This window comes from Anser cygnoides, chromosome 2 (assembly GCF_040182565.1).
Source record: "Anser cygnoides isolate HZ-2024a breed goose chromosome 2, Taihu_goose_T2T_genome, whole genome shotgun sequence".
Classification (NCBI taxonomy): domain Eukaryota; kingdom Metazoa; phylum Chordata; class Aves; order Anseriformes; family Anatidae; genus Anser; species Anser cygnoides.
This window is the reverse complement of record NC_089874.1, coordinates 15,859,513-15,876,913: the sequence shown is the minus strand read 5'-3', so window position 1 is coordinate 15,876,913 and position 17,401 is coordinate 15,859,513. Positions and strand designations below refer to the sequence as shown.

The following is a 17,401-nucleotide window of genomic DNA, read 5'->3' as shown; positions in this document are numbered from 1 at the left end:
CAGTAACTACTTCTGACAAACACAACGATAACTATCTGTAAGAAGTCTCCAAAAGATGATAATGCGAGTGGGAGAAGTGGAAATAAAAACTTGAAGGAAAGAACAGGGCAGGTTTCCTCCCTTTCCATCTGGGGACAGTACCATTAAAAAATACACCTTTATCACAAAAGGTTTTAAACAGTGAGGCAAAGCACCTTATTCACAAATCCTCTTTTTTGCATAACAGAACAGTTTTGTAAGAAACAGAACCTTAAAACGTATCACATTTGAAGTCCTGCGTGAAGTGCTAAGATGAAGCTTAGTTTCTCATTATGAAGAGGGCATTAGTCATTCCTCTGTTCAACAGCTTGTTCTCTTTGAAAAAGCTAATGGATTTCTCTCCTCTCTAGTTCTACTGAAAATGGTCAGTGCTTGAAAAAGGTGCAGCTGATATAAAGAACAGACTGATATTTAACTCGCTAAACTAAGTAAAGTTACTTTTAGAGCTTTCAGTCTGACTCAAAGCGTTTAACTTTTCAAACACAGATCCTTAAGCTGGAGAAGTCTTATTCAGATTCTAAGTATCAATTGCTAAAGAACAACTCCACATTGCAAGTGTTATTCTCAGTTGATCAGGAAAGTGACAGTTGATAGAGCAGAGCATTTGGTCTTCTGCACAGCTGTCAAACAGGATGTCAAAAGAAATACTAGTTGGAGATGACTCACAGAACAGCATGTTATGCTGTATGAAATGCCTATTTGTTTTCAAGAGGGTATCAGATCAAGCTTTGCTAAAAAGAACAGAGATAATGAAGAAAAGGAATAATGCTTGGGAAGGACCTTAAAAATAACTGATTTCCTTCACCTACGCATAAAAAAAAAGTTTAATGTATTTAATTCCTTTGGAGTTTACCTGAAACCATGAGCTCTCTTCCTACGTAACATATAGGACACGATACATATATTTGAATACACATATAACAAAACCAGTGTAAAGTGACTGGCCACTTCTCCATGATGAGTGACTCCATAAGTTTTATATGAAGTGTGAAATCTGCTATACTGTAACAGTGAAAAAGTCTGAACACTTATACTAAATTAATCTCTCACATTTTATAGAGTATTGATGGGAATATAAATTAGTTTCCAAAGCCTTCTGCAGCACATTTTCAATAAGCGTTACCTCTTTTCGATAATTTCCAGTGTTAAATGCAGCAACTCCCTCTTGCTTTTTTCCCTTCTCTTTATCATTTCCAGGATGGTAACTGCACGACTTAGATCTCGACGCAGCTTAAGCATCTTCTCGTAAGATGCTTCATCATTTTTTCGGTTCTGTAGATACACAGTATTTTACGGTTTCCCACATCATTTAAATTACATAATCTGAACTAAAGTTCTAAGTATTTATGTGTTGAAAAAAAAAAAGCTCAAAAAAAATGAAGAGAAACATATGCAAGTATCAATGAGCTACAGCTTACCACACCACCACCACAAGTAGGTTTAGCAGATTTTTTAGCAGCGGATTTAGTGAAAAAAATACAAACTTTCCCTCAATAGCTGGCCTACAGCAGTTTGTCTTTTTTTCCCCTTGCAAGTTAAAAGCAAAACAAACCAGTCAGCTTTTATTATTTTACACTACATAGCAAGATTGTTTCTTTAGATAAGCTATTTTCTGAGAGGACAGAGAAGGAGGAGAAACAAGTGAGATTGAAGGATTAATCTACTTACTTTCCGTGTCTGCATCTTTTCTGTTCGTCTTCTAAAAGCAACGTAGGGATCATTTGTGCTAGAACCATCTCGCTTCTCTTGTTTCACTGCTGGGATAAGAGAGGGCCCTCGACAGTTTTTCCTCTTTTTAATCCAGTACTCGTACACTTCTCTGATCAACTCGTCATCTTCCTTCAGCAATAGCTTGGCCTCTTGCAGGCTGACTGGCTAAATGCAAAACCCAGTATGTCATTGTCATATAGTATTATAAATAGTGCGTATTTCTTTTTTTTTTTTTTTAATTCAAAGTGACGTTGTACCTGCTGACCACTGCCCTTTTCTAGTCGGTCTATCATCTCTTCGAATTGTAAAGGAGAGATATCCATTCTTTTCTTCAACTTATTCACAAATACCTCATCTTCTGAATCCAAGTCATAATCCGGCTGCTCAGCATCCAAACTAAAAGCTGAATAATACAATGAAAAGTTAAAGTTAAGTTTTACTACAGAAATGCTTTGTACTCCAGACACTGCTCTTACAACATGCCAGATTCTTTGAAACACAAAACCAAAATTATTTGTTCAAACACTGCAGTAACACTACTTAGAAGTTATATTTGGCTTTTTCTTAAAAAAAAAAATTACAACATTAAAATCAGAAATAGAAGTTGATATCTAGTTGGCCATGCTTTTATTAACCAATGAAAACTTACTGGTGTCCAAGACATCCAAGTTTTTGACCTCATTGCTTTCAGTAAGGAACAGATTGGTCGGTTTTAAATGCTCTCTAGTATTCTACAGCTCATACTCAATGAGTACTCAATACAATACTCATTGTATTATCAACTTCTGAAATTAAGTCTCTAGCCTAAATGCATTTTAGAGCTACTTCAACAAAACTATGGACAGACGGTATTACAGAGTAATACACATACATTCTCCCTCCATGACTTTGGTGGCCTAAAAGCGTCAGGCCTAACTGGTCCACCAGTATGTCCTACCCAACATAGCAGGGAATCTTCAAATACAAATGATGTTTTGCAGAACAAACTGTTCAATTTTCCACAATATCCTATGAAAACACAGCATTCTGCACCCAGAACAATACCTCCCAAATCCTTGTGCATATTGTTTTAGTTTGTAAGAGACACTAATTTCTTCAAGTGTGCATTTCACACTGTGAAAAGTACAATTTGATTTTAAAACAGGAATAGGTAGAACAGAATGGAACTGAAGACAGTCGTTTCAGCTGTGAGACCACTAGAAAAGGAAAAGAATGAAATAGCATACCTTAATATCAGCATGGAAGACTCCTAGTATTAGTGTCTCCATTTACTTCTTAGAGCATGCTCCTAATTTAGCTTATCATTGAAGCTCAGATGGATACAGAAATCTAACATTTAGCCAGCGTTACTTAGGCATAAGATCTGTTTACATACAACAGATACTACTTTTTAAATTCTGATAATCGCACTATGCAACAGAATTCTGAAACAGATTGTATTTTTATAATATTTTCAGAACTTGTTCAATCTAACGTGGAGCTCACATCAAGCTCACAGAACAGCTGCCATCTTCCAATAAAAACAACATCCTAACACATTTAGAAGCCATTGGTGATATCAAAAAAACACCTACTTTTAAACGTAGAATACTTCCATCCAGGCATAGACAAATAGTACTACAGCCACCAATTCTGCTTGGCTTCCCAATCCACTCTACTATCTTATTATCCCAGTTAAGGTTCAGTGAACAGGTAGTCTGTTTCTTAACTATGCATTATATATTCTCCTCTTCAAGTAGCTTTCTGTTTTTCTTAATAAAACTAGATTCCTGCAAGCTGTAACTACTGAGTGCCATAGAGATCAGAAATGGGCCTTGGTGATTGCTAAAATTAGTTTCAACAGATAGAGACTCAAGAATTGACATCTATCTACTTCTTGATCAAGAATTTAATATACCTCTTCAGTAAAAGTACACATTCCTTTACATGCTGGACAAAATTAATTCTCAGAAGCTAGTCTTGACATGAGCTCAACAGACATTTTAATTTCTTGAATGAATGACTGGCAAAATAAAGTTCTTGGTGCAGACTACAATAAATCACTTTACTTACGCTGTATGTGAATCAGCTGCTTTGGCATTTTAAATTCTCCAGGATATATAGATTCATAGTATGCAATATTACTTTCTGCTTCTGGGACTGGTATAACCATATTATCCCTCTTCTCTCCATATACTTGTTGTGCTGAGATAGCCCGTTGGAGATGATGTTCCTATAAACAAACAAAAAGTCGATGTAAAAATACAAGGAAGTATTTTCAGAGATTAGACTTTCAAAAGTTGAAGCAGGCCTATTTTTTGCAAATGCTCACATTCCAAATCCCCGAGACTTCTCTGACAGACATAAGAAATCAGTATTACACACTTCATTGAGAATACACTCCAAAACTGGTAGTTTGTTTCCAGTAGGTGGAGCTCTCCCTCTTACACAGAGGCATGGGACTTCAGTTACTAAACTTAGTTAAATTGCATGTTCTTGGCACACCAAGCTACATAAATCCATCTGTTAATATTTCTGGAGAGACTTCAGATCGATTACACATACAGATTATAACAAGTAGCTGCAGACAGATATTCACTTCAGGTTTTTTTCCTCTATTTGTTATGACAATTTATAGATAGTGATGCCAGAAAACCAGAAAGGAGGCCTACTATCACCTCCTATTAAGAGAAGCAACTATTTTTATCCAGATAAGCGATTCCTAAAGACATTCTTCTGAAGACACTGCGATGTTTTCCATTATCCTCCTCCTTCCCCTCCTAATCCATCAAAGGATAATATTAAACTATAAGCTGTGACAAGAATAATTAACCATTAGAAAACTGCAACTGCTTTTCAAGCTTTAAAGTAAATTACATTTCCATTCCTTACTACAGTCTGAGTAACAGATCAACAATATTATGAATTCTAATAATTTTCTAATGCTACTATTCAAATGCATTCAATACTTCCCAGGGCGCTGCTAAGACAGCAAGTAGGATCAGCAGAGTTCATATGGAGCTAAAAACCAACAAAAGCACAAAAAACAACAGATGTGCATGTATATAAAAGATTATTTACCCACGGAATAAAATAATGTTTTTTGCCTATTAGCAAAGCAGGTTCTCTAAGTTTCTATACTCAGGCATTTCCTCCTCGCAAGCACTCAGGAAGCCAGTGCTGCATCAGTTGTGTCCATGCAGCTCTCAGTGGCATGCTATAAAACTGGTCACTGAAATAGTCCACATTAGAACTACAGCAAAAGGGTGCGTAGAGAGGGTAACTGGTTTCAATTTTGAAGTGAAAACATAATAGTTTTCAACCATATAATCTTATCACACCTTTGTCAGACTTCAGTTTACCCCTCTTCAGTACAATACAAGCTATTAACATCTTTCATCTTAAAATTAGAAGAAAATTGTAAAAATGGCTTTACTGTAAACTACAGAACCAGAGCACAGCCTCAAACTGCTGCAAGTTATAGCTCTGTTTCAAGAATTGACAAGGCTTTAGCTTATCTTCAAACTAGCTGCAGGGATTTTTCAGGTTTGCCCCCTGTTAATCAATTTCATTATGAAAAGAGACTAATTGTGAGAAGGAGACATCACAGTCACAAGCAAAACTCATGAAACTTATTTTGGTCCTCTAGCAATTGATAAACATAGCCACATGTGTCACATGGGAGACAGCACCTAAAATGCTTTCTTTTTTTTTTTTTTAAATCATAAGAGGCATTCTACTAAATAACAGAAAATAAACAGAAAAGGCAAACTCCCTAGACCCCAAATTCTCACATATTCGGACAGAAATTAGCAACAGCAACTCTGGAGCTGGCTTCAACAACTCAGCCGGTGGCTCAGCCCATCTCTCTCCCCTGACAATACATACGATCAGGTACGATTGGTAGTTCTGGAAGCTCTCATATTTAAACATGAAAGCATGTTAAAAAAACACTACAGTTACCTAACATACTACAGCTTCCAGTTTCTGTTCTGCAGTCATTCTCCGCTGTGATTGCACAGCTGATTACTCCCACTCAAAGGCAACACTTCATTCATCCGAGGCTGGAACCTGGTATTTAAAAATGCAGTGGTTTCCTCACTTTGCCAGAACAATTTTGTATTCAAAACCCTAACTTCTAATCCTAACAGGCTGGCCGCCCTTGATGTTATGTTGGTTTATTACGTAGGTGCTGTAGTCCAAGACATTCCTGAAAATACCAACAAGCGTTTAAAGACAGAGCTCTTCAGAAATTCAAGAAATCCTTTGACTTCAGCCATCCTTTTCCAAGTAGAGCTATCCAGCCAGATGCACCTCCTCTATACAGCAGCTATCTGCCGCTTTACGCAACCAACAGCAGCTTGTAATATCGAAGAGCATTTTAAAAGTCAAGTGCAACCATCCACTGGATCCCTTGGTCTGCTGCAGAAGGAAGTCAGACTGGCTTAACCAGGTTTTGCTTTTGAAAAACTCTTATTATTGTTCACAAAGAGATTATCTTCCAAGTGATCAGTGGGGCCAAATACTTCTCGTTATCCGTATCACTCCAGGAAGTACAGTTAAGCTGCTGGTCCGAAATCCTCCAGCTCCCACCTTTTCAACAGTTTTTAAAGCAGCGCGGTTGCAGTGCTTCTTCCCTTCTCCTCTGGTTCATCAGCCCTCAGAAGTTCTCAGATAGCTGTGAACTTATTTCAAACTGTTTGAGTTCCTAGCATGGTTTTTAGATGGCTTAGTCACGCCCAAAGGCTGTAGCTGTCATTTCAGAAGGAAGCTCGCACACCAGCTAGCTGCCACCACAAGGTGCAGCGCAGTGCCCCTCGCTGCTGTTCCCCGATTTATCACTGCCTCGCCAGACTGATCCTAGGACAATTCAGGGCATGAGACAGACAGAAAACCTGCTCTTGCCTGTTATATTGCCTGAAAGCAATTAGCTTTCTGATAAATTAGCTCCCTCAACTGCCAGGGGCTGGGAGAGAGGAAGAAGAGAGAAAGATGATCCCCTTTGGCAGCAGCTAGCCATAGTGGCTTAGCAGCATGCATCGTTAAAAAATCATCCTTTTTTAAAAATCGAATACTGAGGGGAAAAAAAAATAGTTAAGACTTATGAAAAGCTCTGTCACAAATATTTTTAACCATCTTAGCATCAAGTATAATCAAGAGGTCCTCCTCCTACTACAAATACTTACAGAATATTCTCTTCTCATCCTGCATACTTCGCATAAGAAGCTGTGGCTGCCCCATCCCTGGAGGTGCTCAAGGCCAGGCTGGATGGGGCTGTGGGCAACCTGGTCTGGTGGGAGGTGTCCCTGCCCATGATGGGGTGTGTGTCTGCGTGCAACTCAGGGGTCTTTAAGATCCCTTCCAACCTAAACCATTCTATGATTCTAACTATTATTTGCTCATGTATTATTTGTTCCAACACGCCAGTTTCCATGCAACTGGATTTTTGAGCTAAGTTATCCTTCCTATTGGAACTACACTGGAATAGCCTGCAGTTGTCTTGCTAACTCCTCTCTGTTTTTCAGCTAGTTCTGAGTGATAGTGTTTTCTTCCCTCTCTCAACAGGCTTCCCTTGGATCTTTCATACGTACCATGCTTAACAACCAGTTATCGAAATGTATTCTTTGCTTCTATTATTCTTCCTTTACAGAGAACTATAGCCACGAATGTAGTTTATTTTCACTGAAGCTGCCTTTCACTTTCACACGAACTATGCTCAGCCATTAGGCACATATCCAGGAAAGCTTTCCTCTCGGTTGCTTTCCCTGCCTGATACAAAGGCTATTGGTAATACAACCTTGGGAGCTGTCATGCTGTGATGCTAATTTGATCTACGACTTTCAGAACAATGGCACTGTTCCTCAAATTTCATTCCCCCTACCTTGTGCAGCACTGATGCTCCTCCAAATTTGTGTTCAAGCCTAGTCAAAGAGTTCATTCCAAAGTGAAAAACCTGCCTGCTTACCCTCCCTGCCCCCAGCTGATTTTCCATCAGGTTAGTTTCCTACGCTGGCTTGTCATGAGCTCGGACAATCCCAGAGTGAAAGGGCTGCGGTCGGAGCACTCAGCCCAGAGAGGCCTGAGGAAACAAGCAGCTCCATCGCTTTTTGCAACACCCAGCCATTAACTTGAAACTACACCTTATTCCTCTATATTCCTGTCCAGAAAGGTAGCTGGGCAGCTAAAATTTCAACACTAATCCTTGTATTGCAGATTACTCTGCTACTTGTTTAAACAAAAGCTCAACGACAACTTTCCTCCTTTTTTCTCTCCTTCCCTCCAGTTCTCCTCTAATTTGAGGGTCTACAGGAAAAGCCCACTGGAACACCAACCCTTCTTCTGACTACCCAGAATGGAGCAAGGCACGATGTATTTCCTAAGCAAAACTACACATAAACACAACTCTTTATTCTGCAGTCTTCCTTTCTATTAATTCTTACGATACAAAGCCTGTCACTTGCATCCACTTCTATCGTGTCACTATTGCCAAGTGGATTCCAAAAGATCAGAGTGAAAAGATGATCTAAAGCAAGAAGGCATTAACAAGGGCACCAGGGAAAGCAGGATTACAGCAGAGCAGCAATCACTGCAGCCTCAAGGAACAGCCATGAGCTAAGGAATTGCAACTTTTGTTCTGCTTTGATTTGAGGAGCAACAAGACCTCTCTCAAATGATAACGCAGGAATTCAAGTGTAATTCTTCAAGTTCAGTACCTGCTCAAGTTGCATTTCTAGAACACTACATAAAAGCCATATATGCCCTAGGTGCATAGTGCACACATAGGTTTTTGTATGATTATAAATAAAATGCAAAGGACAGCGTGCTGTAATTCTGCTTCAGCCTTACTACACGTATGCACTCATCTGCAAGCAGAAGCACGATAACTGAAAGCAAGCAGTATTTGCTTCCCTTCTCATTTTGGTAATACTTGGTGAGGTTTTGGCAACGCCAACTGCTTGCTGGATTCTAAGTTACAGTTTCTCAAAACCCGCACTGACAGAGCACAAAGATTACTTTGACAAAATACTTAGTCTGCAACACGCCTTGTAGACAGACTATGTTCAAAGTAAGATAACCACAACACAAGGCATTTGAAATGATCAAATAAAAACCTTAAGTGACACAATTGTGTCACTAGCAGTTGAACAAACCTGACAGAACGTGCAGTATTGTTATGTTACTGCAGTAGCAAAGACTGCATCTTATTAAAAATGAAAGGAACAATCCACTGTTTTGTAATTTGATTGCATTTTTTCCCCAAATACTTCACTCCAGAGCTCTTAAAGGAAGTAATAATTTAAAGCACCGTTGTTTATAGAAATTACCAAGCCAGCCAGCTCTCCAGCCCACTGCACAGAGCAGAGCGGCTCCCCCTGAGGATTCACATCTCCCTGTTCCCAGAGCCTCCGCAAGGCCAGGGAGTGAGCGCTCTCTCTGCTGGGGGAAGCACAGGGCTGGGGGTAGCGGGGTGGGCCACGCTCTGCAACAGGAAGGAGTTCTAAAAAAAAAAATTTTACCCTTATACAAAGGGTATATTGCAGCAAGTTCAAGTCTGTGCAGGTCATAAGGACAACCCTGCATCCAACATACAAAACCCACATAAGGATGCTACAGCTAGCTCTCTCACTACTGGCAGTCACAGCACACCACTGCCTACTCCCAAGCCTCCATGGACCTGCTGATTTACATCAGAATGCCTTGTGAGGACCCTCTGCATCCATCCAACATTACTGACCCACAGCTCACTGCAATGCCTGACGCACGAGACCTACAAAGGACACCAGTTTAAACAAGAAGTTGTTGGGAACCATGAGGTGCACAACAGTTACACTGGAACAGCTGAGACAGAACTGAGGGCATACAAGTATACAAGCTCCCAGACCTGCTGTTTTTAATGCATTTTTTTTTTAAGCCTTCCAGCAACTTGCAGTCCAAAACTTTAAAAAAAACAAAAAAAAGCAAAATCACATTTCATCTTAAACACAAACACGTTATAATTAAGATTAAAAAAACATATTATAATTTAGATGAAGAAAGAAAACATTAGGAACCACAAAATCAGAAGCTGTAGAGTTCATTAGAGAACTCCACAGTTCCTCGAGCACAAGTCTTACAAGGAACAGGCTGATGAGGAGCCCAGAGAAAAGGGAGGCTCAGGGGAGACCCCATCGCTCTTTCCAGCCACCTCAAGGTAGCGGGCAAGGGGTCTGTCTCTTCTCCCAAGCAACAAGCTATAGGGCAAAAGGCAACAGCTTCAAGTTGTGCCAGGGGAGGTGTAGGTTGACTACTAGGAAAAAGTTCTTTCCTGAAAGGGTTGTGAAGCATCGGCACAGGCTGCCCAGGGAAGCGGGTGAGTCACCACCCCTGGAGGGATTTAAAAGACGTGTAGGTGTGATGCTTAGGGACATGGTTTAGTGGTAGACTTGGCAGTGCTAGGTTAACGGTTGGACCTGATGATCTCAGAGGTCTTTTCCAGCCTAAGTGATTCTATGATTATGTCATCTAAGAGTTGATGAACTGGTGCAAGAGCAGCCTGACTCCAGGCTACAAAGTAAAGGCTCCTGGCTGCTAAGTTTGCAGGGACAACACTGTCCCTACACCTCAGTTACCTCATGTTAGCAGCAGCAAGGCTTCCTGGTGCGAGGACAGTGTGGAACAGCACAGCTCAGCTGCCACAAGACCCAATGGAGACCGTTCCAACTCACCCTGTAACACAGGGCTGGGGCTCCCAGAGCACCTCTGTGACCTCCTGTACGCAGGTCGTGCCCTGCTCTCCCTTTCCTTGGCTCAGCTCGGCGAGCTCTGGGGTCCACATGCTGTCTCTCAGCCCCATGAGGATCTCAGTAACCCACGTGGTCAGGGAAGACAGTCTCTTCTGGAAGGCTGATAGTCAAGCTACTCTAAAGGAAATTCCTGTACAGATTCAATCCAGCAAGCTGTTCACAAAGGAGACAGAAGGGAGTAAAACAACCGAACTGTCTCACTCTCTTAACCTTCTCTTCCTGTTACCAGCTCTTAGTTGTTTTGCAACCTAAGAAACAGACATTAATTCATATCCAAGATTAGAAGGAGCATGGAGATCGATCTGAGATAACTTCATGCAAAAAAAAAAGTCAGAAACTGCTTTGCCTCATACCACCCCTTAGTACCTCATATTATTACCTGGCCCTCCCTCGGGCCCACTCAGGCACTGCGGTGTATTTCTGTGGGACTCAGGGGGTAGCTATCTGGCACTGCAACATCTGCCTACCCAGGGACTGGCAAGCACCAGGGATGCTGCAAGCAAAGGTACAGAGCACACAGCCAGAATATAATAGCCAACTTGGATCAGTGTAAACTGGTCAGAGACGTGCCAATTTTCTTTTGCATTTCTCTCATCTTTTGGACAGCAAGTGGCCATGGTGGCTTCTCATATGGCTGAAAGCAAAAAACACTCTGGTCTTCATAAACATGAGCCTTCCCAGCTTATTACAGAAACAATACCACACACTTTCCCCTTTATCACCTCACATGCATATCCAGACACATGTTAAAACATGCAAAACAGCAATGACATTCTGAGAAATTTGTTACGGCATCTGTTTCCAAGCAACTGCAGTCTTAGAGCTCCAAACATACCCTCATCAGCCCCTGGTTACACTGACCTGGGACTCACAGACGGCAAACTGCAGCTCGTGAACACCTCTGATAAGGGCAACGCAGTAGGTACTTGGGCAAGCAGGTAAGGAGCTGCCACCCTCCTGACCCCAGGTATGTGAGTAATAAAGAACACGTCGGCAGTAGTTTGAGTTTGGTTACAACAAGCACACGTGATCAAAACCAGACAAGGGCTGTGGGTCACCAGAGCAGCATCATGCAGTTCCTTGCTCTCCCTCCCTCTGATGGGCCCTGAAGATGACAGATTTAAAAAAAAAAAAAAGCAAAGCCTGGGCCACAAACAAGTGAGAGCCATCCTTCTGTTACAGGTACTTGTATATGTAGATATAGGGTAAACAAACCTCACATCCATGTAAGCTGCCCAAAGATTCACCCAAACCACACGGCTGTAAGGCCTTCCCTCCTCAGGCAACCGGGATCTCTCACCACCCCGAATCATTCCACGCAGCAGAGAAGTCTGTTCGCTTGTAATCGCGGCACAGCCTAGAGCTGCCCCTTCATATTCCAGACATGGTGAAGGACCATGGAGATCACTTCTGTTAATCAACTGATGTCAGTCTCATGAGTAGTCAATTAAGAAGGATTCCACTGTAATTACTACAATAATTAGATCTCTGCTACAAATCCCAATTTAAAACAGCTGTCTAGGAGCAGCAGTTGCTCAGTGAAAATGTAATCTAATTGTACTTTAAAAAATATGCATTTTTGTAATTAACAGACTATCAAGAAACCTTGCTAATTATTAGTCATTTTATCTGGAACTCTGGTTAAAAACGAGGTCAGCCACACAGTCTTGAACATTTTAGTCTACTGCTTTCCCAATGCTCAAATCAGTTACTTCTAGGAGTATACAAAGAGTCTGCCCTTTTCTTGGAAAAATCTTATCTTCGTATTTGTGAACTTCCAGTAGGGAATTGCTTACACATTCTGGGGAATTTTCATTTGTTTGTTCAGTGAATGGTGGTACAGGGGTGGAGGACACAGGCATTTGATCTACAAGCCCAACAACATTATTACTGGAGATCATAACAATGCTTGAAGAAACAGAGTGATTTGCTGCCCTGTTACCAGAACACTGAATAAAGATTAGTTTCATATTCAAAATTACTGTGGAAAAATAGACAAGTGAAATTGGCTCAAAGCATGCTACAGAGGATAACATACATGACACAGGAATCCTGGGAACTGGGAGATCTCCAGTATTTATGCATTCATTACACGACAGCTCACAAACTGAATCTACACCTCAATACTCCCAGGTACAGATCCTCCTCAGACTCCCTAAAAAGACTGGAGCAGTGTGGCAGCTCGTCAAATCACAACTGCACTGTATCCATTCAGAACCATAAGGCTCAACATTGCTTTGAATGGTTTTGTTTAGAAATTACTAACAGCTCAGAAGCAGCTATCTCATTTCCTTAGAGTTGCCAAGAGCCGTAAGAACTCCCCACCTTTTCCTTTGCTGTCATGCAACTCCTCAGCCTATTCAGCCCAGAAACCCATGGAGAAGGAGGTGAGTTATTCTCAGGTGAGTTGTTTTCTGCTTGTGCCTGAGCTAAATGGGTTCACTGAGAGGTAATGCAAAAACCACAGCCAGCTCTAAGGAAAAGGTGGAACTGCCTCTATTCAACAGCAGCGCAGTTAAGCCAGCTCAGCCCGTCTCCCCTGACTTTACCACACAGCCGCGTTTCACAGTTCCAGAATTAACTGCAAGCCTGCCAAAGCCTTACCACTTCCTTACCACGGCTCACTGCTCCAGCTGCACAGCTCTCACTGGGGAGACTGCGATGCAAAGCCACCTAAGTGATCCGTGTTAAACAGAACCCTAAATAAAGGATCCTGAAGGACACACTTCAGTAGCCCAGGGCACGACCTCCACTGCTCAAAGCAGGCTATATCAGAAAACAAATATTTGATGCAGTTCACTAAGTCACAGCTTTCAGGATACACTCTACGTGGGAATGAAAAAAAACCTTAAAATCCAGCCTTTTACCATCACAGATTCCATCTATAAAGTCATTTCAAAGAGCCTGAATAACCCTTTATGGCAAAAATATTTCCCCCTTAGTATGAAATGGAAGTAGAAATTCAAGATCTTTTAATTAGCTGACCCATAAGAAAACTGTATCAAGTTCCCAAACTAAAATAAATAAAAATGCAGCAATCTTGTTCCTTGCTTGAACTTTACTGCACGTCAGCAATCCCAGCTAACAACTCAATTTTGTACGGCAAAAGCACTACACTCATATTCCAGCATGTCTGTTAGTTATAGGGACATCACATTAGTGTTAACAAGAGTGAGCACTGCTAAAAAAAGCGTCATTTGAATAACAAGGAACACGGTACCCAACTTCACAGGAAAGAAGTTTCTGTTGTTTCACCGCTCTCCTGAGTATTAGCATGCACAGGCACACACGGCTGAGCTCCACTCAGACAGGGTGCTGCAACTGCTCCAACGGTACGGCAGAGCAGAGTACCGAGCACAGCACTTGGAGACTTACAACCTGCCCTGAACTTCACCATTTAGACAGATAACAGGACTCAAAAAGAAGACAATCAAGTTGGGTGAACTCTTACATTTCTCTCAAAAGTTTTCTACATCAGCCACGGAGTGACGTAACTACTACTTCCACAAAAATGTTCCTCAGACCAAACTCTTCCAGTGTTCCTCATTAAGCCAACCCTTTTTCCTTTGCCTTTAAAGCATACCTCAAAACTGACCCATTCATCAACAGCAGTACAGTAACATGACAGGAAAGGCACTAAAAAAAACACCAGGCAAGGGAATAAAACCGTAACATATAGTTTGAGGAGTGCCTATATCTTTCCATTATTAGTTTACAGAAGGTTTAAAAACCATTCCCTTCCACAAGCCAAACCGCACAAACTGCAGGGATCGGCAGCTTCCCAGATCCACATCTGCTTAAAGATTTAGACTCATTTTTTCTTCAGAGTAAGAACAGGATTTGGTTTATTTTTTTAAAAATCATTAAAAACAAACCCTGAAAATAATATCCAAGACTACCACGCAAAACTTAACACTCCCCGGAGCTTGAAGGTCAGCTCTCTAAACACCCAATTGTGCTACTACAGTCAAGGACCTTTAAAAATAAACGGTCAATCTTTGGTTGTCTGGGTTAGTCTAAACCATAAGCACTACTAGTAACCAAACTCTTTAAAGAATGCAGTAACAGTTTTGGTAATGAACCACAAGACAGGACTGCACTTTACCAGCGAGCCACTTGGACTAATACACAATCTCAAAAAGGAGCCCATGGGCATCCCACGAAGGCTAAGAACAGGGTAAAAACCAGCCACGGCTTTCACAGCCGTGCACTCCCTGAGCCACATGGTATCAGAAGCTGGGAGCTCAAGCCACATTTTAGTTTTTATGTTTGGTATTGAAATATTTCTTCCATGAACTTTCGGTAGCGTGCATGACCCCAACTCTGGAGCTAAAGAGTTGCACACCCAACAGGTATGCAACCTCACTTCTGCTTGGGAGAAAATGAGCAAGTGAAACAAACCTAAATATAAATAAAAAAAATAAAAATGGTGACTGAACCATGGGGTTTACACAGGGATCTTTAACACCCAACAGCTCCACCTTCCCTAAGACCGCCTCATGTTTACAGCATTCTTGTCAGGTTTAACTACCTCTTCTGTAAAGTACAGTTTCATTACCTCAAGAAGTCATTCACATTTAAGTAGTAACAGAATTTGATTGATATTTATACTGAATATTTTACAGTATGCAAGTCATGAGGGGACAGCAAAACATCAAAAACATCATCAGGAAAACTGAGCATCAACATTTGCATGAATTTGTTTGTTCAACAGTTAAGGCTCAGCATCTCATGTCAGACAATCAAGCAAAAAGCAGCTTGCTTTATCAACCTAAGAAGACTAAGCGCCTTTTAAGAACAGTCACAGACACATTCCATATAAAAAGCTCATATTTGACAGTCCAGTTAAAAAAAAAAAAATCAAACTGAAGGAACTTCCAGACCATCTCCTTGAACTATCAAGCTCATTTTTAATTTCAAAAATAAACAAATAAACCTGGAGCACTACCCATTTCAGTCCTACAAGGAAGGAAGCAAGCTCAGAGAAAAAAATACAAGGCAAATCATACTAATGGCTAAAACCCAGCCAGTTACACAAGCACATTTTTGTAGATTCCAGAACATTTTCTTTAAGTACTTTCTTCCTCTGTTTAAGACCTCACACAATGGTGGGAAGAAGCTATTACGTAGTGATGAGCAGAAGCATGGGCTGCAAAATACACGCAGACTGCCAGAGAGTATGCCTCACCACACCCCTTCAGCAACTGTCACGGTGTCAGCGATATCAAAGCTCCCAGCTCACATTCCTTCAAATCGTAACTTTTGTTACAAGAAAAAAAGCGCCATACAGCGTGTAGCTGTTAGTAAGAGAAGTAGGGCTTTCTTGTACCAAGATCGTAAAATTATCAAGATAGTTGCTAAGATATCTGGGAAAACCAAAGTAAGCCTCATAAAAAGTAAAAATGCTAGAAGAGATGCTCAGAATTGCACTGTGTAAGACATGTAGTGAAAAAGAAACCATCCTAGCAATTAGTATACAACTGCCCTCATCAGCTAAAGTTTTGTCACAAGACTCTGAAAATGCAAGTAAAATTTATCAGTACTTTTCTACTGAACTCTATTAGCGTCTGTATTCACAACACCCAGCATGATCAGAATTTCAGGTCTGATGCCACAAAGGTGGAAGGAAGAGCGCTTCTTCACTAGTGACAATGACAGGTGCAATGCTGAATAACTTAAAATAGACTTTCCAAAGATTACACCACTGTGATGAGCTTATCTGTGTACTTCCTGCTGCAGTGTCAGTCTTCAGTTCGCAAATCTACAGATTTAGACACTTTCTTGGCTTGGAACAAACAGAGCTACATTTGAGTGCTCCAAGATGCTTCCTGCAGCAGAAACCTGTATTAGGCAGAAAGGCTCAGACAAAATATAAACTTACATGTTTCCTGACCAGTAAAAATGTTTTTTTTTTTTTTGAAAGACAGTGCAATATGACATGCAGTGTGAGTCAGATGCCAAATCATTATTCTTTATAGGTCAGCTATTCTTAGTGTCTTGTATCTCCAAGTTTATTTAGATTGCCTTTAAAAACACAGTACAGACTAGCATTCCAAATTCATGACCTTTTACATGCAATTATGATCAAACTTGTTTTGAAGCCTGATATAAACACTGAGCATCTGAGACAGGTTTGAGGCTGTAAAGTCATATAGAGGCGGGGAGGGAGGAGGGAAGAACAGAGGGTGAATCGGAAGGGTTTACAATAAGGACAAGCACTTCCCTAATGCTCATAAGCTTGATGCATCGTAACTGTCGTGGTTATTCTTTCTGTGTACACAGTGAGACTTAGATGTCTGACTGGGACAAAAATATGATCACTAAATGTGATTTAAAAGATGAAAGCATCCTTATATTCAGGCCACGCTGCTGATTTCAGCCCAGACAGATTTTTACTGCCTTTTTCAAATGCAAAGTGGTATTTTAAATTGATCTGAATGCTGGTAAGACAAAGGTGTTAGGACCTTCAAGACATTAAAAAAAAAGTCAAACCCCTCTGTTATTCCTTTTGTCTTCATTCCTTATAGCTATTGTATTTTCAGAAGCCTGTACAAAACACCTAAGTGCATGCCATCTCTCAAGGGACAGATGTTACCTTCTCCACCTACCAAAGACAGCACAGTCAAACCCCATAAATACACTCAATCCCCCCCCAACTATATCTGAGGTACGTGGAACACAACACTGAGCTACCTGTTTCTCCACCAAACATGCAGCTGCAGAAACTTATGCCTCTTAATGGTAACTAACTCCTGGTGCCCAGGGAATAGTTAGTGGTATGAATAAACATGCTTACATATGTAATATATTGAAGCTTTATAGATATTTTAGAAACTTTGTGTCATTCCCAAATACTGAGTCCAAGAATACAGTCCACATAGCAGCAGAGA

At 40.8% G+C, this 17,401-nt stretch overlaps 1 protein-coding gene across 9 annotated transcripts in view; it reads right to left on the bottom strand.

Moving 5' to 3' along the window:
* The window catches only part of EPC1 (enhancer of polycomb homolog 1), a 67,269-nt gene that overhangs the window by 16,595 nt on the left and 33,273 nt on the right, over window positions 1-17,401 (bottom strand). For 8 of the 9 annotated variants that reach the window (XR_007168307.2, XR_007168308.2, XM_048076570.2 and 5 more), the window contains 4 exons: window positions 3,802-3,961; window positions 2,007-2,152; window positions 1,708-1,914; window positions 1,163-1,311 (listed from right to left, as the gene is read on the bottom strand). Coding sequence is in view for 7 of the 9 variants with exons in the window: in XM_048076571.2 (XP_047932528.2) it covers window positions 1,163-1,311; window positions 1,708-1,914; window positions 2,007-2,152; window positions 3,802-3,961 (662 nt within the window). In the remaining 2 variants the exon portion in view is untranslated. Of the gene's footprint in view, window positions 1-1,162; window positions 1,312-1,707; window positions 1,915-2,006; window positions 2,153-3,801; window positions 3,962-6,914; window positions 8,908-17,401 lie in introns of those variants that run through there. The other variant, XM_013191699.3, reaches the window with a different exon arrangement.